Source organism: Lampetra planeri, chromosome 33 (assembly GCF_965212315.1).
Source record: "Lampetra planeri chromosome 33, kcLamPlan1.2.h2, whole genome shotgun sequence".
In the NCBI taxonomy this organism is placed as follows: Eukaryota; Metazoa; Chordata; class Hyperoartia; order Petromyzontiformes; family Petromyzontidae; genus Lampetra; species Lampetra planeri.
The window spans coordinates 4525954-4548708 of record NC_136139.1 but is presented as its reverse complement, the minus strand read 5'-3'; the positions used below and the strand labels follow the sequence as shown (position 1 = coordinate 4548708).

Here is a 22755-nt window from a genome sequence, read left to right as displayed (position 1 = left end):
GTCGAGGATGACGTTCCGAAAATGACCTCGCGCGTGTCGATAAAAGGTCTCGATACAAAGCGCGTTATTCCAAAATGGTGTAGCACAACAGCGCATCAAACCGAGGGTTGCCTGTAAAAGGAATGGCACTGCACACGAGGTCACAAACGTGGCATCAGTGACCTAAGCGCGGTTTTGCGGGTTAGGGCTGAGCTCGTCTCGAGCTTTTGCCACGCACTGCTGCGGTGGGGGGCGGTGGGGGGTGGGCACCTCCACGAAGTTAACGAAGGAAGCCTGCGACGGTGTGCACGTGTGCGGCGACACCCACCTGTCGTGCCGGATGAACTCCACGTCGTGGCCAAGGTGGCACTTGGTGATGCAGTTGATGCAGATGGCATTGCGCTCCGTGGTGTTGCACGTGTGACACCTGCGCTCCGCACGCACAAACGCAAAAGGACAAACTTCACACAGGTCGGGTAACCCTCGCCTCCACGGGGCCGGACCACAGGGCGTGTGTGTCCCCCCCCCCCCCCGTGCCAAGACAATAGATTTAGAGTCTCCAAAACTCCGGTGATCGTGACTCACCACAGTCCGTTTTACCATTTGAATTTATATATTTTGTATTATGTCTATGCTTGTTTACCTAGGAAAGCCTCACTCGGGGTGATCGTGGCTTTTGCTATTGCGGCACCTCAACTCTGGAACTCGTTGCCCTTCGAGGTCACGATGTTACAGATCTTCAAATCTCGACCAAAAAACATATCCATTTGTAGTTATTTTCAAACGTCTTTCTCACTTCTTCTTTCCCTGATCGACGTTAACTATTTCCGTCTTTCCGTGCATAGCGCCCTGAGAACGATTGTTTTGTAAACTTAAATGTTTATTTTAAATATAAATCTTCATGTCATCGCACGCGGTCCCCCACTTGGGTGGGGCAAACGAGGCTAATTTTCCCCCTCCACAGGGATCCTGTTACGTCATAATCTGGTTGCTATTCGCAGAGTTTCTGTTCATCCCCCACCCACCCCCCACCGGTTTGCAGTCGGTGTATTTGTCCCCGGCTCGCGTTGAGTTGCAATAAAAAAAACAAAGTGGCGGCCGTGTGCGTGGTGAGTGCGAGCGAGGTAGTTAGCGTTCGCCACCTGTAGAAGTCGTGCATGGGGTAGCTGGTGTAGCTGGAGATCTTGTAGAGGCAGTGACCCCGCGACACCGCCTTCTCTATCGCGTCCTGGTTGTTGCCGACCTTGTTGTCTTCGCGCATGCAACAACACGCGCACGCACAAGAAACAAAATAAACTCTTAGAAGAAGGGTCTCACTTTAAACTGCATGGACAAGGCACTGGGCACAAGGGATAGAGGGGATTTCAAAGGCAATCTCAAGTCAGGTGAATTTTTACAGATGGCATCATAAAGGCCATGTTTTTTTGTTAAAGGAGGTATAATGATTTAACACTTCTTTGGCAGAGTTAACTGTCAATTTATAATCACGTTTCGCTTTCATCTTTGGCCGTGATCCATCCGCTGCCAACTGAAGGCCTCCCCCCCCACCACCCCCCCCAAGCCATCGCCATCCCTCGCAGACGCAAAACTGCAACAATCCATCTCGCTCCAGCACACGAGTGGATCTCATCGCTCCACCTCTGCGGTGGACGTTCACTTGGGCACGTTCCTCCCTTTTAGCTGCCGTTATGCCGTTACAGTCTCGACCACTGGCCATTATCCCCCGTGCCCACTTAACCCGTCTTAACGGTCAACACGACTGCCTCTAACTCGCCTGTCCTCTCGAATCCAAGCGTACCCCCCCCCTCTTCCCCTTCTCTCGTATTGTATTGACTCACGTCCCTCGGATTGTAATATAGCAAGCCTCACAGCTGTGTTTTGCCACTTTCACCCACGTTGGTGATCGTCGGCACATCACAATGCGACGTTCTGTGCCACCGTGACACGCATCTTCCCTGAGCGCGCACCTTTCATGATGACCTGGACACCCGTCGCAACAAAAAGGCCCCCAAACTTGTTGTTGAATATCTGGTTGTCCTCCAACGTGGCGGTGGCGTGGTTCGTGATTTCTATGCCTGCCGGGGAGACAGGGACACAGACAGGAGAGAGACGCAGGTCAAAGGGGACGCGCAAATGTTTTATTTATTTATAGAGTGCCTTCGAGGCGATGGTGGGGAATAAGGCGGCGATGAAGGTGGTGGCAGTGACCATGGAAGTGGTGGTAGTGGTGACGGGTAGCGATGACAGTGGTGGCGATGGAGGTGGTGGAGGTCGTGAAGATGGGAAGTGGTAGCGGTATTGGAAGTTGTGACAATGGAGATTGTGGTGGTGGTGGTGGTGGCAGAGATGACGGTGGTGGCAGAGATGATGGTGGACGTGATGTCGCTGGCAGTCGTAATGATGGCAGTAGAGATGGTCGTGATGGCAGTGATGGTGACAGTCGAGATGATGGTGGTAGGTGGTGGTGGTGGTGTAAATGTTGGTGGTGATAGTAGCAGTGGTGGAGGTGGTGATGTTGTTGGCAGTGGCAATGGTGGCAGTAGAGATGGTGGTGATGGCAGTGGCGGCGAGAGTCGAGATGATGATGGTGGTGATAACGGCAGTGACAGTAGCAAAGGCAGCAGACGCGGCGTTGATGGTGGCGGAAGCGTCGATCGTCATGGCCAAACGATGTTGACTGTGTAAACACGGACCGGGCCCGGTTCGACCCTGGCCGGCTCACCGGCGGCGAAGCCGTCAAAGATGCGGTTCTTGCGCAGCGTCGGGTGGCTGTTGGTGCTGATGAGCACCCCTGCCTGAGCGTTCCGGAAGATGTCGTTCTCCTCCAAAACGCCTTCACGTACGGAAACGAAAATTAACGTTTGAGTAACAAGAATACAACGAATCTTTCATCCATAACACAGGTTTGTTTTTGGGTTACATCACGTAAATATAAATGTGTCGTTGAACCCGCCACCACCCGACAGAGCCAACTAGTAAGGGTTGTCACGTAAACAGAACGTGACCAATTCGTTACTAGTACAGCACACCGGTGTGTTAGAGAGCAAATCCACAATATTTTTTCTCCACCATACCGGTGTGCTGTACTAGTAACGATTTTGCATGTTCCGTTTACGTGACAAGCCGTACACTGATTGGCTGTGTTGGGTGGTGGTGGGTTTAGCGACACATTTATATTCACGCAATCTAACCAAAAAAAACCTGTATTGTGGATATTTATCGCGAAAGCCTACGTGTTAAACAATCTTTTATACATTATCTTTACCAGATTTATCGTGACCACCGTCGCCACCCCCCCTCCCTTAGTTAGAAAACGTAAAAAAAATGTAAAAGCGGTTCCAGCAATGATAGGGCTATTGCCACAACTTTGCACCCGAGTTGCTCACCCCAAAGTATATGCATAGCCAACCGTGCTAATTGGAGGTGCGGGGGAAGGACAACAAACTAAACACAAATCAGTTCTGAATAAATGAGTTTTCAATCTACGGTGATCACTGGGAAGGTAAGGGTTACCTCTGCCGCCGTTGAAAATGCAGATTCCTCCGTCGCGTCCGCCGTGGATTTTGTTGCGCCGCAGCGTGGGGTTACTGTCGGTCTTGATCCAGACGCCCGCCATGGCGTTGTCGAAAATCTCGTTGTCTTCGATCACGCCCAGGCCTAGACGACAACGACCATCGTCACCACAGGTTTGACGTCGCGCGCGACCGCCGGGGGCACCTCAACGCCGGTTGAGAGTGAGATGGAAGGAGATGAATTGATGGCGGCGAGATGGGTTTCTCACCTGAATTGTAAACCAGAATGCCTCCGTTCTGCCCTCCCCAGATCTTATTGCGCCTGATCTTCGGATTGCTGCCCGTCCTGTGGGGACGACAGCAAACAGGTCGTCGTGAAATGACCGCTAAAAAAAATGACAAAGTTGCCACGCCAGTGCATTAACCCCAAGAGGATGCAAACCTGGGTGCACAGCAGATCCGGCAATGATGTATCCGGCATGCATGTTACTACATACTCTTATATGCGAGACATTTAACATCTTAATACAATTTATTAACATGATGAAACCATGACTTAAATCTTTCGTGACTGCAGGATTTTATATTCTTGGGTCTTTCGGTAAAGTCACGTAGATAGGTTCAAAGAAAATAACCTATCGATGTGACTTTACTGAAAGACCCAAGAATATGATGAAACCAGTAAGTCGTCTTCTGTGAGCGAATATATACATTATTGATTGTATGGGTCTTCCAAATTGGACCACTGGAACAGGACTTTACCGAAAAAACCAAAGAGCATGAATCCTTGCAGTCACGAAAGCTTCAAATCTAGAATTAGAGTATTTCAGGGTTCCGTCCTGGGGTTTAATCCTCCATGCCATTCAGTGGCGCAAGCAGGTTTCTAATGCAAACATATGCATTCTAACACGTGTCAATCAAGCTGGTATACAGCGTAACTCGGCAGTACATTTTTTATCGATGAAACGACTGGAATAATGTTACTGCAGATTTTTGCCAAAAAAAGCTACACGGATGTGGCCGTCCATATTGGTGAGCTGCACACGAAGTTTTGCAGCAAATGGTTGAAGGGTTTTGTAATTTTCACGTAACCATTAAGTGTCCTGTGAAGGACGGACACACGGACATTGTATTTCCTGGCCGTAGTAGTAAGTTACCGAGCGGCTTCATTAACCAGGGGCAGCACTCCATTTTCCCTCGCCTCGCATAAATCGTCATGCTCCATCACATGGTTCCCCACTAGGGTGTGGCAATGAGCCCAATTTTTTCCCTCCCTTCATAGGGGGGGGGGGTCCCCTCGTCACGCCGAGATCGGGTTGCCGTTGCGGAGTTCTGCATCCCCTCTTGCGATCGACGACTTGTACCGGGCGCTCGTTGAGTTGCAATAAAACAAATAATCAAGGGCAGTGCTCACCTGATCTGCACACCCGAGTACATGTGGTTGTAGATGTCATTGTCCTCGAGCACCCCGTGCCCATTGTCGTAAAAGTACACCCCGACCTGCAAGCACGCACGCGCGCGCGCACACATTAACAATCGCGACAATGAACGGGTAAGTAACGACTCATCGATTAAAATGGACTCGTGCGCTCGTGGTACATACATCGAACGACGCGTGCGGGAATCGGTTATTTACATTTCATGGAAAAGACAAGTGGAGATCAGATGACTCTGGCGATAACCGTCTCCCCAGTATCTCTCCGCCTCTCACTTTCTCTCTCCCTGCAACTCCTCCAGTCACCTTGTTGCGCGTCTTTCTTTTCATTACTCGAATAGTTTTTCTTTTCTCTGTCTCTTTGTGCCTTCTTTATGCGTGTGCATATGTACAAGTGAGGTATCAGTTACCCAAGCAAAATCGCTCTTGATACCGTGCAACCTAATCTGCTTACGTGTGGACGTCCCTGGTTGCAGACGTCCACATACAATCTATTCAGTTGCATGCAACTGAGTCGCGCAGCCGGCCAATGAGGTGTGGACCCGCATTTAAGGTATATGGCTGTATGTGCTGTGTGTGTGTGTGTACGTAGATTTGGGTCTGTCCTGTGACGTCCTATCAGCGAGCCTTCGACATTTCACAAAGCCTCAAAGTGCACCTAGCCTGGCCTAAAGCACTGTGATGACGTCACCGCCACTTTGTGGCGAATGGCGGCTGTTATAGTTGTTGATTTTTATGGGAAGAGCGGCAGAAGAGATCGTGACGATGGGGAGGTGATTAAAGGCGGTAGTAGTTTTTGGCAGCGCTGACGACATCGCATGTAACAATGCATCGACTCGTCGATTCATATACGCTCTTACGCTCGCGATAGATTCAAACTGTATGCAAATTATGGTACGTTAAAATTACATTTAGGCGAATGGATTGAACAAAATTCCACAAAATGAGACAATTATAAACAACACTAAGAAGACTAAGAAGACGCAAAAAAATCCTTGGATAGAATAGCGACGCCCAAATCACGTCAATTCATCGAATTGTCGAGAGGGGGGCAATCATGAGACGCTTTAGCGACGACGGCGACCGGCGCCAGCGGTAGCAGTGGCGATGGACGGTGGGTTTTGCGCGCCGGTCTCTCTACCTGCTTGCCGCTGTGAATGCGGTTGCGACGCAGCACCGGCGTGCTCCCCGTCGTCACCCAGACTCCCGCCAGCGTGTTGCTGTAAACCTCGTTCTCCTCAATCACTCCCTGGCCCTTCTCGTGCTGCCAAGGGGCGCACGTACGCAGAGGCAGACCGGCAACAGTGACAACAACGGTTAAAGACACACAACTAAAGCAAACACTCAAAATTTGTGCCGCGTCAGGACGGGAGTAGAACCAGTACATTTGTGCATTCATGCCATTCTTATAGCGCAAGGCTATCACGAAGCTGTTCTGTTTCACAGACGCTTAAAGTCTGCAGTAGTTTCACAGTAGAGGGTGACGTTGCTCAGTGGCTTCCTCCAACGTGGGAATTTGCGAGTAATTTACAAATGTGGATCGCGACACCCAGGCGCACACGGCCCACCATTGTTTTTGAACAACCTCAAGGGATTTTAACGTCCACTGCGAAGAAGACGGTGCACGTATTTTAAAAAGTAAATTAGATGGTGCGCATTTTATTGCGTGACAAAAAACAAGTATTCGCCAGGGCGGCCACTGGCTACGGTACTGCGAGCCTCTGCAACAAGCGCCAAAAGCGTAAAGCCGCTGAGCCGTGCCGCTGCCCGGCCGTGTGGACCATCCACAATCAGGACGGGGGCGGCCGATGAGCTGCCAAGAATTCTGAGCCGAGCCTCCGCCCACGCCACTCACGACGTAGATGCCGCCGTGCTGCCCATCGTGGATCTTGTTGTGCCGTACGATTGGACAGCTGTTGCTGCGGATCTGGATCCCCGCCAGAGCGTTCCCTGCGGAGAGAGAGAGAGAGATAAAAACAAACAAACGAGAGCCGTCTCGGACAGAAATCGCCATAGATTGTTCTCATCTTGCTTCTCTTTCTCCTGATGACATTGTCCAATATGCTCTGAAGCACTGTGAAGTATGGTTAAAATAACACCCATGGCCTGGCGAGATGGCGAAGGCATTCCTTCATCCAGCAGAACTTTGCCAAAGGGAGGTAAATTATTTTTTATTATCATAATTAATATATGTTCCAGTCGTGCTACTGCCATTATTATGATGATGACGATGATGCAAATAGCGTCATGTTATGAGATGCGCAAGTTACCGTAAATGTCGTTGCTTTCAATCAGGCCACGGCCGTCGCCAAAGATGTACACTCCGCCCTGGTTGCCATTGAAAATGGTGTTCCCTCTGCAGAGCACACGCATTCAAAATCTGTCACGGAACGCAGGATGATGGTAAGCACATTCCTGCGGGAGCTAGTAGGAACGTTGGGTTGCTCGGTCAATGGCCAGGGTCAACGGCGGCGTGGTGTATTCCGCAAATATGGCCGACTGTGAGGGCGGGCACAAGCCGGCGTGAGTAGGTTAAACGTTGAGTTTAATAAGGGCACCACGGTGTGACCAGCCCCTCCCCACCCCTCCCACCCCCCATCCAGCCCCATCCTCCCCACCCAGCCCCTCCCCACCCAGCCCCTCCCCACCCAGTCCCTCCCCACCCAGCCCCTCCCCACTGTCCCCACCCAGCCCCTCCCCACCCTCCCCACCCAGCCCCTCCCCACCCTCCCCTCCCCACCCAGCCCCACCCAGCGCCTCCCCACCCTCCCCTCCCCACCCAGCCCCTCCCTCCCTCCCCACCCAGCCCCTCCCTGCACGACGGACGGACAGACACAATAATCCCCTGTGGGCTGGTGTAACCAGGAGGTTCCTACCAGTAAAACTAGGGTATGAAACAATGTATCGAATCATCGGTTAAAATGCAGGCTTACGATCATGACACATAGATCGAATCACACACACAAGCATTGGTAAATGTATACAGTACCTTTGTTGCAAGTATTTGTTTAACAATCGCACTTCAATTATTTTATCTGCAGACATGGAATTTGCCAAACTTTGTAAGTAACGAAACACAATGTATTTTTGTGTGCAGACATTGCACATGCATTGTGTGTGTCATGTGTTGTGTGCATATGAGCGTATGTCGTGCGTGAGGGCAGCGGTAGTGTAGCGGTCCTGGGAATCCCCTAGGTTGACTCGGCCTCAAATGAGTACCTGGTGTAATGTGTACATTTTGATGACCCACCCCCTCGTGTGCTGTGCCAGCCTTCATAGTTGCTTGCTAACGGCACTTGCCACAAAAATATGTTATCTTTGTTGTACGTGCGTTTCTCTGCGTGTCATGCGTGGCTGACCGGATGGTGGGGTCGCTCTGCGAGGTGACCCAGACGCCGGCGAAGTTGTTGCTGTAGATCTTGTTGTCGATGAACTGGCCACGGCCCTTCTCATGCACGTAGATGCCGCCCGTCTGCCCGTGGTGGATCTCACAGCGCACCACCGTCGGGTTGGCGTAGGCCTTCACCTCGAAGCCGGCAATTCGGTTCCGGTGGATATTGCAGCTCTCAAAATATCCCTGGAGGCGAGCATGAATTTGTAAGCAATGTGAAGTGGAGGCAAGAGCAAGGAGAGGGATGGAAAGGAAAGAGAATGGAAATGGAGCCAAGTGGAAGGGAAGAACGAGTTAAGATGGAGAGAATGGAATGGGAGGACATGGGTAGAGAACAGGGAGGAAACTTTGGAGCTGTGGATTGACAATGAAAAACTGTACATTCTCAACAACAACAACCGTCGTTCGCCACTAAGTGGTGGTGACGTCACCATGGCGCTTGTGTCATGCTAGGTGCACTTTGAGGCCACGTGAAGTGTCAACGGCCTACAGGTAGGCGGTCACAGAACAAACTCAGGTGCCATGAGTTGACTGAGATGATGACTGGCAGATGCACCAACTGTGCTCCCCACTGTGCAAACTTTCTACCTTTTAGCCACCAGGTACTCTGCTCACACAAAAGATCACCCTTATAGCCTTAACAGACTGTAGGAGCAAGTGCTGTTAGCGAGTGAAGGCCAGCATGGCACACGATGAGGTGGGTGGCCAGCACCACGCTCAGCCACCTTTGCTCACACACGCACACATGCGTGCATTTACGAGCGCACACCTCTGCCCGCGCGCACTCACCATGCCGTGGTCGAATGTGAAGACGCCCACGTCGCGTCCGTGGTGGATGTGATTTCGTCTGATGATGGGGTTCGCGTGGTTCTTAACCCAAATCCCGGCCAGCGCATTGTTGGAAATTTCGTTGTCCTCATAGGTCCCCTGGTCACAAACGCCAAGCCGTTTGGTGTTAGCTGGTGCTCCAGTTACACCTCAGTGAGTGGGGGCATGCTGGGAGTTGGCTTCTCGGCCAGGCAAGGCCACAAACGTCATCGTTGCGCATTGTTCAGCGCTCTCAAGTCAGCTCAGTACATTGTAAAACAAAGATGGTCACTATATCGCGTGCTTTCAAATGCGCTTCTGCGGACATCTGGAAACAATGTATCTTGACAAACTTTATCGTTCCATCATTTCCAGGTATTTTTTTTCGCTTCAGATGTTATTCGCTTAATGCGGCACTTTTAAGGAACGCATTGACCACGTTAAACGAGGACTCACTGCATCTTGTTCCAAACTTTGTTCGGCTAATCATCGACAAAAGACAGTCACAGCATCGCGACCTTTCAGGTGCGTTTCTGCTGCCGTCTGGAACGCTCTTCCTTCCAATATTAGGAAGCCACTGGAGCTATGCATTTGTAAATCTAGATTGAAAACGAATTTCTCTCGAAATGCTTTTTGTCTTTAGTTTGTTGTCATTCCTCCACATGGTGCCAAAGAAGTTCAACATACATACACAATTGTAACCGACGTTGTGTCTGCCATGCAGCCTTCGCAAATTTTCAGAGTTTTGGGTCGCGCGGTTCACGAGGCGCAACGGGAGTTTACGGCAGCCACGTACCTGCGCGTGGTCGGTGATGTAGAGGCCCACGTTCTCACAGTCACTGATATTGCAGTACTTGAGCGAGGGGCAGGCCCCGTGTCCACTCACGCACACGGCCGAGCCCACTGTCCCGGCCATGGGGAAACGCGGCACAAACGCACACGACAGGGCACGGTTTAACGATAAGTATTCGCATTCGTTAAATCGCCAAAATGTCACGTCTCAAAGCGACTTATCATGAATACCCTGGCAATATAAAAAACACATCTTGGGGAAGAAAAAGACAACAAAAAGACAACAAAGATCAACGGCAAAGGGGCACGACCGCGGCAGGGCCAGAGTGACTTGTGCACACGTAGACACAGACATTCAATGGAGAGTCCCAGCCCCAGGAAAATCTGAGGGAAGTCTCAAAAAAACAATGGAAAAAAGACACGGCAGGCTCAGGCCAACCATCCCAGCATCCCACCCCTAACCAAAATCCAGCCAACCACCACCATAACCACCCATTACCCACCCAACCACCACCATAACCACCCATCACCCAACCACCACCACCACCACCCATTGCCACTAACCACACCCCACCCAACCACCAGCAGCACCTACAATCCCCACCGCAAGCTCCACCATAAACGATTGTTTTTCTCGGTGCGAGTGGCAGGACCACTTATCCATGACAGAACTCTAACCCCTGCCACTTGCACACTTGGGCCAGGCTTGCCGGCAGCCTGCGGAGTGTATGGGGCTCACCTGTGCAGGTGCTGCGGATAATGGAGCGGTCGATCACTGGGCAGCAGTTGACCGTGATCTCGAGGCAGTGGTGCGCGTTGTGGTGATTTCCGGAGCGATCGTCCGGGTTGAACTGCGGCATCAAGTGGCAAGACGAAGGCATAAAGTTCATGATAATAGTAAATGTAACGATATCCTCTTAGTCCATAAGCCTAAGGGCCGTCTGAACCGATGCTTTCCATCGGTATTCGTTTAAAGAGCAAACTCTGGACTGTTTTGATTTTCTTAAGTTTCACCAGCAGCCAGGGAAGTCGAAAAAATGAGGATGGGTTAAATAATAACCAGAAAGTAATTAACAGTAACAGGGAAGAAAATGTATTACAATTTACAGCCCTCCGTCAACAATCAACTGCTGGTAGGCATATGCTTCACAGCGGACTTGCAAGCTCCTGTGACATTATTCGAAAAAGTAGTCTACGTGTGCCAGAATCACGCTTCAAATTTCCACAAAATTAGAAAACTGCTCTCAAACTAGCTAAGTGGGTAAAGTCACAAACGAACATCGCCCCCTGCTTGCAAGAATAATGCCCAATCGCAGGCCAGTGCTGCATTGACCTTGTGCCCTCACAGAGACGGCTGCTACCGGGGGCTCTCCTAGACGTGGCGCGCGCATCATGATGTACCGCACGAGAGGCGCGGTATAAATATTAAGCGGCGACGATGACGACAAGCCGCCCGGCCACCGGCGCCAACCTTGATGGTCATGAACCCAACGTAGGCGTCGTCGGAGCCCTCCATGAACACGAACGTGGAGTCTCGAGTGTTCTCGATGATCACTTTGTCCGCCACCTTGCCCGGGGCTGTGGGGTTAGACAACCGCAAACATTCAAACAAAGCAAGGAAAAATGTCTCCACCATTACAACTTCGTTAAAAGGTCGTCGGTGAAGAACATATGACGCCAAACACGCCAAACCGATTTTATCTCGGTTCTGTGTCCCACACTATCCAATGTAAATGAACAAAGTACAGCCCCTTTTGTTGATCCAGTACTGAAGGCCTCCCCTGCAGCGTATTGGCCGTGGGAGATTTTTGATGAATACTGAACAACGGTGGTCGGTGTGGATTGGTTAAGGTGATGAGCGTAGACGTGAGACCATGGAAGTACAGTCCAGGTGCTGCGGATGACGGAACAACGCACGTGTTAAAATTTAACGATAACAAAAATCCAAGATCTCAGCGTCACTAGATCAGCACTCCGAGCCACATCAAGGAACGACTTTAATCAGTGATCTGTAGTATTCCTACCGATCGCCACCATCCCGCCGTGACCCCTGGGTTGCCCTCTGCCCGTGTGAACCCACCGGCTCCGATCATGGCGACAGGCGTCTCGACGTAGATCCACTCGTCGGAGTACACGCCGGCGTGGACGAAGATGAGGCCGTCGAAGTGGCCCTCCTGTACCCCGCCCAGGGCGTCCTCGATTGTGTCATAGTACTGGGCGACACGGACATACAAAGATTCCCCGAATAGCCTTTAACAGACTGGTGGGGCAAGTGCTGTTCGTGAACACCTATGAAGGCCGGCACGAGGAGGTGGGTGGCCAGCACCACGCCCGACCGCATTTTTCTCCCTCGTGGTGACGTTTAAACACCGCACCAGGTACTTATTTGACGAAGAGTCGACCTAGGGGAGGCCCAGGACCGGTTCAAATAATCGTCACTGGTGTTGGCCATGAGTGGGAATCGAACTTAGTTGCGCCGGGTTCGTAGCATGCTAACCGCTACCCTCCCGCTCTCCACACAAACACAAGGACACACGGACATACACGTGAACGCATGCAGTTAGCAGCCCGAAAGGAACCGCAAGCCTTCGTAAAATCCAGCAGGTTGCAACATGGCTGAAAAAAAATTTCTTTACATTTTTGTTTTTTTCACGCCACTGTGTTTCAGCCAGAACAGGTTGGAGGGCTTTTGGAATACCAAACTTAAGAAATTTTAAGCAATGTAACCACGCCTATATAATAAGATTTTCAATCACTTCATATGAAATAGACGCCGACTCAAGATTTCCATTCTTTTTTTTTTTACAAAGTGATGAAAATTGTCCTAGTATTGGCTGCAGGGGCCATAAATGTTTAGCCGGCGGTGGGAAATTGAATTGACATCCCCTGGTTCATAGCACAATGCAGTGACTGTTCGACTGCTCCACCCCTGATTAGTGCGGTTGGCTACGTACGGTGCGAAAAAAGTTCAACATACATGCATGAGAAATTTCAAATCGAAACTGTCCCAGAGAGAAGTGCACCACCCTGTCAGTGAAATGGCCGTGGAAGATAACATTGGAAATACTTCTAAAGTTCCTTCCATCATCCTCGAATAGCAGCTTTCATCAACAAGAGTTTATCGAGGATACACACAGAGGCGGCGGTGCACACCTGTGCCTTTAGTCTGGGTCTTTGAGATTGTAAATCTGTGAAATACGATTCACAGCATATTGGTGGTAAATTTACGTGTTTGGCGAGTGGTGGTTTGAGAGCAGCACCATGGTGGCTCAAGAGGCAGGATTCCCTTCGCTCACCAGAATGTTCGCTCGACCTTTGAACCTTGCCGGGTTGTTGTAGAAGTGTTCCGCGTAGCCCGGTTTGATGTGAACCCCTTTGTACTGAAACGCAACGACACAACAGACGGGCAATTAGAGCACCTTCTGGTGCCATGAAACCCTTGAGACTCGGTGGGTAAAGTCTAGGCCATGTCCTCCATTTGCTCTTCATTCCAAACATTTGTAGGCATAACCAATACTGGCATTCTGGAAATCACGTGACAGAGGAGATCCGTTCTCCACCAGTGACCTTCACTCGGTGCAACTCTGTAGTTTTCCCTGAAAAACGCTTCAATTTTTATTTAATCAATAAATAATTGACTCTGGCGTCCTTTTACCTGGACCGTGCAGTCCGCCTTAACCCGATATTCCGAGTGCCAAAGACACGTCACCAATACCAACGCTAAAATCCCTACTCCGGCGAGGATAGCAGCAAAATCATAAAAGATCACTGCATTCATAATTCAATTGTGACAAATGTATTTGGTTCAAGTATTTGTCCCCTTTGATGTATTACCATCTTCTAGTGTGCAGCCTGCAGGGGCGGGCCCCAATCATGATAATAATAATAATATAATCATGATAACAATAAATTTTGATTTAAAGCTTTCGTGACTGCAGGGATTCATCTTCTTGGTTCTTTCGGTAAAGTCACGTAGATGGGAAGTAATAAAATAATAAAAATAAAACATAATAAAATTATTTTCACGACGTTTCGGCCACAACTCAAGCAGCCGTCCTCAGGCGAAAACCAGGTCCGTCGAGGTGACAGAGTCATTCAGACTCATTCAGACTCTGTCGCCTCGACGGACCTGGTTTTCACCTGAGGACGGCTGCTTGCGTTGTGGCCGAAACGTCGTGAGAATAATTTTATTATGTTTTATTTTTATAATTTTATTACTTCCCTTCTACGTGACTTTACCGAAAGAACCAAGAACATGATAACAATGTGACTTAGTTTTCCTGGAGGGTCCTGCTTGCAAAGTTTGGCCAATTTCACTTACTAAGCATTTTGCTCATTGTAAATATGATGATCACAATCATGAGGATAATAATGACACTGCCGCTGCTGGTGATGATGACAATGATGATGACGCTGAAGATGTTGATGCTCCTGGTTATGATAATGCGAATGGTGATGTTGTCTCTTCTGCTGGTGATGGTGGATGCGATGATGATGATGCTGACGATGACATTTATGACAAAAGATGCCAAATGTTCTGAAAGTAATTCAAAATCAACGGTAATGACAAAAACAATGGTAACAATTGACATTATTATCACCCTCATAGCAACATTTTTCATGTCCATCATCCCGATACCTAAGAGTGGTCACAATCTATAACGCCTTCAATAGTGTGGTTCGTTTCTAGCCGCTAGGCATTTGGGACCTCAGGACCCAAATGTGTTTAAGTTTGTCGTCCTTCCTCCGCACCTCCAATTCGCACGGTTGGCTACGTACGGTGCGAAAGAAGTTCAACATACGTACATACTTGTGTAAAAAAGAGGGCAAAGCAGGTGACAGGCAAAAGAGTTCAGAAGGTAGGGGGCATTGAGAATGGTTCTGGACAGCCGATTCAAATGGGTGCCACCACTTTGTATAATGAAAGACGGTAACATTTTAATCGTGCTGAAAATAGGAAGACGAGCTGTTAGGTATTAAACGGTGATGAAAATGCTCAAAATAGAATTATTACTTAATCATCATTATCACTGTTGCATCACGGCAGCGTATCAACATGTCACGATCACTGTGAACCGCGATTGGAAAAATCGTCCACACCCCCCCCCGCCCACCCGCTGACGCAGCTCCAAGCGACGGACGCCAGGGCAACCTGCGGGCACTCACCAGTTGGCTGAAGCTCTCCTTCCACGGGTTGGCATTCTCGCAGTCCTCCACGTTCACCTGGAAGAACTTGCGCGGCTCTGGGTGCAGCATGGGCCTTGTGTACTCAAAGAGGTCCGTGTACAGTAGCTTCCTGCTCCCGTCGGGCAAAACACGTTCAGGCGAAATGGGCGCCACGGTGGCGAGATGTTAACTTCCTCGCCTGGTATACAGGAGGTTGTGGGTTCGATCCCGACCCTGACGCCTGCTGCTGTATATTTGGAGTTCGCATGTTCTCCCCGTGGTCGTGTGGATTTTTCTCCGGGGCCTCGGGTTTTTCCCTCCACATTTAGAAACGTGCATTTAGAGTATTAGGCTGCTATAAATGTCCACTAGATAAGCTACTTCGTTGAGCTATCATTTGTGATAACCAGGTCACTTCTGAAAAAGAGCTGAATAGCTCAGTTGGCCTTACCTGGTAAAATAAAATATATATATTTTTTAGGTTCAGGTCAGAGGTCGCAACCGGGTACCCGATACCCGTACCCTACCCGATACCCGGCTACCCGTACCCGACTGGGTATGGGTACCCGTTTGCGACCCTGGTGCGGCCGGGTACGGGTACGGGTAAGCCGTGAGTCACTGTTGAGTCACCGTTTGTCACTCATTTCCCAACGTCTTGTCTCTTCTCACAATTCAAGTTCCTAGAATCAACCCACCCGCGCCTGCAACATGGCTTCATCCCAGAGGTCGCAATCAGGTACCCGATACCCGTACCCTACCCGATACCCGGCCGGGTACGGGTAGGGTACGGCCGGGTACGGGTACCCGTTTGCGACCCTGGCGCGGCCGGGTACGGGTAAGGAATCAAAACCCGTTTGCGACCTCTGGTTCAGGTGCAAGATGACAAGTCCGGCTGCGGCGCTTTTCCGAAGGTGGCGGTTAATTTGACAAAGACCCTCCCTATAGCCTGAATAGACTGTTGGGGCGAGTGCTGTTAGGGAGCACCTGTGAAGGCTGGGATGGCAAAGAAGGGGATGGGTGGTCAGTAACACGCCCAGCCGCCTTTGTCTCCCAAGTGGCGAAGTTTACACATCGCACCAGGTACTCATTTGTGGCCGAGTCGAGTTGTGACAGCCCAGGGTTCTACCACCACTGTACTTCTTCTTCTTGTTCGTCCATCAAAGTTGATGACGACCATGGCACGTTTGTCATTTTGTTGGGTTTTGATGAGTGCGCAGATGGCTGAAGAGGCCAATCCGAGCCCGGAATTCTCTGTGGCACACTGGAAAGGTCAGGGAGGATGTAGAGCTCTGAGGTGCAGCCACACGTCCTTCCTTGGTAGATTTGCGCTGCTGCCTCTTCAAGATGGCACAGGAGCTTCTCCTACTCTCACAGAGGACTGCACCGTCCTGTACTTTTCTTCTCCAGGCAGGTCGGTCCTGTGCTGTACTACTACCTTGCACAATGGACATGTGAAATAGGCTCTGTTCTGTTTATGTGTTTTTGTTATACATGTCTTAACCCACACCTCTGAATGTCCATGAAGTTCAATTTGTGCACGTTATACATGTAATAATGTAATAATGAATGCTACCACTAATTGGTTTGGTTTTCGTTTGTAGGCTTGTAATCATCCCCTGAATCCCCTCCACCAGGAGATGAAAAAAACCTAATACGGTTGCCAAGAGACACGATTCACACTCCCCGGCGATTCGGTGAGTTGTAATGATTTGGTGTGATGGCGAGATTGAACAATCGATTCTTTTTAATGCCTTCCAACTAACGGTGAAGCATTAAACCTGATCGGGCGTCTATCTGTAATGAGCGGCACGATACATTTCACGTGCCAATTTATGTTTTTGCGGCCTATGGAAGTCCTGGTTCCTGCACGTCTGCCAAAAGCACAACTGCTATCTATCACGAATCAAGTATTTCTAGGCTGAACGCACTATAAAGCCTTACAAAATGCATGCAAGATGACTAATTTATCTGCCTCGTCTCGTTTATGTTCTCATTTATGCCGCCTCGATCGTACATTGCAAGCGTCACACATCAACGTAACGCATCGTAACAACTGCTTAAAATCGTAAACAATCGATTTCTCGCAAGCACGATTCCACGCGAGTTACCGCCGGCATGAAAGTCGACGCTACTTTCGGCACGCAGTCACTGCGGCCAGGCACGCGCCCCCCCCCCACTCCCCACGCGGCTCGTGCTCACCACAGCAGGGGGTCGTTGGCGAGTGTGTTAAAGCGCTTGCAAACGCAAGCCACGCGGCATAAGTCCTGCTCCAGCAGGTACGAGAACACCTTGAGCACCACCTCGTCCGGGAGCTTCTCCTGCAGGTATCGTTCGGCTGGGGCTGCGGGGGGCAGGGTGGGGAGAGGGGAGGGGGGGCGGAACACCAAGCAGGTAGCGCCATAAGATCTCTGTCCACTGCACGCTAATTTCACGGTAAGTCCTTGCTCAACGTGTGTTCTTCACAAAACAAAGTTTTCTCGAAAACGCAGTTCTTCCACTCGGGAACCCTTTGCTCACAATGCGCACAGTTACGACGCAGTTTCTGAGCGGTCGATGACAAACTACTACTTTCTTGAGCTGCACGGCCGAGCGGTGGAATACATTACGTGGGATGATACAGTAACGCAGAGGCATACCCCAAGTTATTTGTCCCGCCATCTTACCGTGTGTGCGTTGTAGTATATCGTATCTCGGCAGACTTCATAGTAACATTTTTTGTGGGGGAATAGTTTTCGCTTTACGCGGCACTTTTCAGGAACGCATCTTCCGCGTTAACCAAGGACTGACTATACTCTTTGGTTCTTTTGGTAAAGTGACTTTACCGAAAGAACCAAAGAGTATGGATCTTTGTAGTCACGAAAACTTCAAATCTACAAGGACTGACTGCACACTAAACGGTACGCGAATTGCACTGCGGGTCACCACACATCTCTTTATGCTTCTTCCATCACACTGCTGCACTTAGGAATTCCCCACCAACCTCCTCCAATTGTCTCTTTTCCCAAGCACTTGTATAACATTGCTCACTTAAAGAAAAGATATTACACTCTTATTTATTACAACTTTAACAGTGCCACGCGGTATGTTGCTAACCGCTTGGCGTGACGGACCTGTGCTCAGGAACCGTAATTAAAAAATCCTAAAAAACATTGCACCCAAATTGTACAGTGTGCTAATAGTACGTTGTACCACAATCATATATTGTAGCCTAACTTTACGCTATTTAAAAATTTGAGTGGTAAGTGTTGTATGCATGTACGTTGAGCTTCTTTCGCACCGGACGTAGCCAGCCGTGCTAACCGGAGGTGGTTCACAGCCAAGCAGATGGCACCGTGACACCCATGTACATGGTTAGCTCTCGTTGTACACCGCATGCAGAGGAGTCGAATGGAACCGGGAACCGGAATCAGGAACTGGTTTCAACCGTGACATTTTCTTGAACAGAAACTGAAAATCAACTCCAAAACATAATGTGTTTTTCTGGAATTAAACCCGCCCCCCCCCCCACAAAAGAACACACTTACCAGTTAAAACCTGTGGGGGGGTTGGAAGTGATATGTTTTGTAGCTGTGGTGTTAAAAGTAAAGAAAGCCACAATCCCCAGCCAAGGCCACAGTTATAACCTATTACGCTAGAGGGCACGTTAGCCGTGGTCCCGACAGTGACTCGGTGAGACATTGTGCAGAGCTTCAGGACTCCGCAGTCAGTCAAGTCCACAAGGTGAGAGACGGTCATGCTTGCCGAGACTCAGATAGAGATATTTCTAACTATGGACAAAGATCCCCCGTATAGGCTTAAACAGGCTGTTGGGGAAAGTGCTGTTAGCGAGTAGCAACCATGAAGGCCGGCACGGCACACGAGGGCAAGGTGTGGCCAACACCACACCTGGTCGCCTTTGTCTCCCCAGTGGCAATGTTCACACATTGCAGTAGGTACTACATATGTTCCTCTAGAAACATAGACAAAGTGAGAGCTAGAGATGCCAATTTTGAAACGAGAAACAATAAATTTTCTCTATATTTAACAGTACATTTTTATTTCAAGTGGTTAACTGGAACATTTCGTAGAGGATACAGCCTAATCATGAAAACTATTTCTCGAATGATATCATGCGATTGGTAACATCCACTGTGAAGAAGACTGTGTATTTTACACTGTACGCTAACTGTACATTGTACACGAATAGTTGGTGCACCACTACATTGCACTGTTACACACCCTCGCCCTTTCTCCGCCTCTCTCTCCCCATCTCTCTTGCTGCCTCTGTCTCACTCAAGGCAGTCCCCGTCTCTCTCGCTCTCTCCCCTCGATCTCTATCGGACCCTCTTGCTCTCACCATGTCTTTCAACGATCCGAGTCGGACGTTCCACCACACAGGAGACTGAATCTCAAAGAGGCTCGGTGGAGTTGCGAGGAGGTGAGGAAGGGTACTCACGTGGCGGCTCCTGGGTTCGGTTCGACATGCGGGTGCGCTTTGCACGGTGGCTGGAGCTCTCGGTGCTGGTCGACGACATCACCTACAAAAAGACATCATCAATGGCCACGGATCAATTAATCAATCCACTGCTGGATAAAGATCCTCCACCCCACCATGCTGTGTTCTTGGCTGTCCGACATGGGACTTTTCAGCTTTTTTCAATTATATATATATATTTTATTCAGGGTCAGGTGGAACAAATTATAGCAATCAATAGATGACATAGCAATGATAGTGTAACTAAAATGTATAATAATATCAAGCCTCACTGAGTCTCAATACGCTTATTGGTTCAGGAGGGTCCTGTATTTGGATGTTTGGCTTCATGTGGGAGTAAACCAGAAAATTCAGAGAAAATCCAATTGGAATGCAAGGGGGTGACACTAAAAGCTCCATACAGATCACTTGAAGAATGAATTGATGAATTGTCATCTCCAGGCCACCTTGCCGCCCAAGGCAACTCCTGGTATTTCCAGGCGGTTTTCCATCCAAGTACGAACCTAGCCATATTTAACCCCACTAAGCTTCTGGTATATAATGAAATAGAGCACATTTAGCGTGATTTTGTCTGAAGGAAGTGACATCCCTCGAGCCATAATTACAAACCCATGATTTTGATGTCTTCTTCCTTCCTAATGTCGCTTCAACCTCATGTCAGATAGCACAGGACACTCAGCCGATGGATGCAACTCCAAAATAGCTGTTCGATGAAATCCGAATTAGAGGAGATGCTCTATTAGTCCTTATAATTGTTATCTTGCATCAAGCCATAACAGCTGAGCTGTAATATCTTTGGTGCAATGGATAGATAGTTCAAGCGTGAATCGGTTGAGTAGATAGATGAGTAGGTTGCCGAGTGGGTGAGTGAGCGGGTTTGTGAACAAGCGAGCGGATCAGTGTGTGAGCGAGTGGGTGAGTGGGTGAGCGTGCAAGCGAGTAGATTAACAGGGCGAGCGGGTTCCTATGTGAGCGAGCTTGTGAGCGAGTGAGTGGGTGAGTGAGCGGGCAAGCGGGCGAGCATCTGAGTGGGCGGGAGAGCATCTGAGTGAGTAGGTGAGCAGTTGAGCGAGCCGGGTCACGTGTGGCCGAGCGAGAGGGCGAGCGGGCGGAGGCGGCGCTCACCTCAGCCGGGTTTGCTGTCGGTGCGATTTGCCGCTTGCACGTCTGTGGCTTCCGGCGCAGCTGGTAGGGGCTGCGCACACCCGGCGCAGCCGGGACGTCCGCCGCACGTGGCTGCACCACGGCCGGGCCGGGCGCCGGCGCCTGCCCAGGACCGGGTGCCGGATCCGGAGCCTGGATCCGAGCGCCATCATCTGTCGCACACACACACACACACGCACGTGCACATGATTCAGGTTCATCGCAAACACGATACACGTTTGTCTCGAATGCGTACACGCGTGATGCAGTTCTTGTTCATCAACACAATACTCTTGTCGATTTGTACAGCATCTAAATGGGACTGCGCATCTCAAAACTGTAAAACAAAATAGCAGCCAGTGGTGGCGCTCTGTGCAAGACTGTGGATCTCTGGGAAATCTATGGCTCTTTGGCGAGTCTATGGATCTCTGGTCAGTCTCTCAGTGTATATGTAATTATGCAGAGATCCAAAGAAACCTACATAATGTAATTTGGATTTACATAGGATCTCATTATGACTGCATCTCAAGATGCTTGACAGAAACAATGGGCATAGTTATTTTATATAGAGAGGCAGTCAGTTATAGGCAGAGGGAGAAAAGGTCTTGGGCCTGGAGCTGAACAGGGGCAGGGAGTCAACAGCATGAATGGAATTCTGTACCATGGGGGGTCGCAAGGACCGGGCTTGAGAAACAATGGTTGAAAGGAAGATGCAACCCATGAAAAATTTTCTCCAATCTTGATCATTAAATGTTTTTTAGGGAGAGGTGGCCGATTGGGTCAGAGGACTGAGTTGACTGAAATCCTGGGTTCGACAATAGGCAGTCAGCCACGTGTGATTAAACTGAATTCTCAAGTGTAAGGAGTTGATCGACAGCACTTTTACTTGGATAAATTCCAGCTCTCAGACATCAATATATCGGTTGCATTGTCATGCAATGAACAGAAACTGTTTGTGGCAGGGCAGGTGGCAAAGTGCTGCCCCCTGTTTTGTGGACAGAGGTCACTTGAGATCTCAGAAGTAATTCTGCGAGTTCCGCTTGTGCGGGGTGGAGGTTTTCTAACACGGCCGCACTTCTGCTACAGGTCCAAACGGATTCCTTGTTTCAGGACATGATGCCAATAGTGCAATCTGGATAAAAATTAGGGACGGCTTTATTTCTGTAATGTCTCCAAGCGCTCTGGAAAAAAGCAGTTGGTGGTCCCAGACAATGCCTGTGGATAACACAAATAAAAAATATACATGACCGGCTTCAGTCCCGTTATGACCAGGTCAGTCTTTCAGTCCTCCGTGAGGGGTAGACACAGCCCAGCTGCCGTCATAACCAGCATTCAAAGTTCTCCTCTTGTAGATTAATACCGAAGCTGTGTCCCGGGCCATCTTAAATATGTTAAGAATTGTTTAATGTAAAAAAGACCTTAAAACTATGGTTAGGCACGCCACTATAGTGTACTCCGCTGACACCACTTCGCCGATGTTATTTAAAATAATACAGGAGAGAAGTTACGGTGATGTCACTCGTGCACAATCATGCGCGCAACCACAATTGTAGTCTCGTGTCATTAACGACGCTTCAGACTCATGTCGGACACATGGCCGAAGGGTTTCGCCTAAAGAGCTGTTTGTTGTCCCAGTTACATCTTCCGCAAAATAATATACCAAGCGGATATCGAAGTGTTGGACACAATAAAAATTAATGAAGGCAGTGCAAAAACACAACCAAGAAAAATCGGACATATGGATTCTGTAATGCTTCTCTGGTCACACGTTTGTCTTCGGAAGTATTTAATCAGCGATAATTATTCATACTAAAGTATCACTTGAATTTGACTATCTTTATGGGTGTTATCACCCCCCCCCCCTTCCCAACAGAGATAGGCAACAGGACAGAGATACTGCATTAACGTTTTCAAACTTATTTGGCACGTGTTCATAAGATACCCCATGCGAGCGCACCCAGGATAGAAAAAAAAATTAACTGCAGCCCTCACGGCACCCGACTTGGCATGCAGACTGCTCAGATAACGGTTAGAAGTTCAAGAGGGCCCAGTGACT

General features: G+C 49.4%; 1 protein-coding gene across 1 annotated transcript in view; it reads right to left on the bottom strand.

Annotated features, from left to right (window-relative positions):
- Nucleotides 1–22755, bottom strand: part of LOC144729630 (F-box only protein 11-like) — a 33922-nt gene that overhangs the window by 5350 nt on the left and 5817 nt on the right. The window contains exons 2-22 of the mRNA XM_078610030.1: nt 20682–20872; nt 19518–19599; nt 17282–17423; nt 15083–15212; nt 13213–13296; nt 11997–12129; nt 11388–11494; nt 10656–10767; nt 9921–10027; nt 9107–9244; nt 8286–8503; nt 7197–7282; nt 6782–6876; nt 6068–6190; nt 4906–4991; nt 3761–3837; nt 3493–3636; nt 2702–2812; nt 1947–2054; nt 1122–1230; nt 308–406 (exon numbers count right to left, since the gene is read on the bottom strand). Of these exons, the coding sequence (XP_078466156.1) occupies nt 308–406; nt 1122–1230; nt 1947–2054; nt 2702–2812; nt 3493–3636; nt 3761–3837; nt 4906–4991; nt 6068–6190; nt 6782–6876; nt 7197–7282; nt 8286–8503; nt 9107–9244; nt 9921–10027; nt 10656–10767; nt 11388–11494; nt 11997–12129; nt 13213–13296; nt 15083–15212; nt 17282–17423; nt 19518–19599; nt 20682–20872 (2482 nt within the window). The remainder of the gene's footprint in view (nt 1–307; nt 407–1121; nt 1231–1946; nt 2055–2701; nt 2813–3492; nt 3637–3760; nt 3838–4905; nt 4992–6067; nt 6191–6781; nt 6877–7196; nt 7283–8285; nt 8504–9106; nt 9245–9920; nt 10028–10655; nt 10768–11387; nt 11495–11996; nt 12130–13212; nt 13297–15082; nt 15213–17281; nt 17424–19517; nt 19600–20681; nt 20873–22755) is intronic.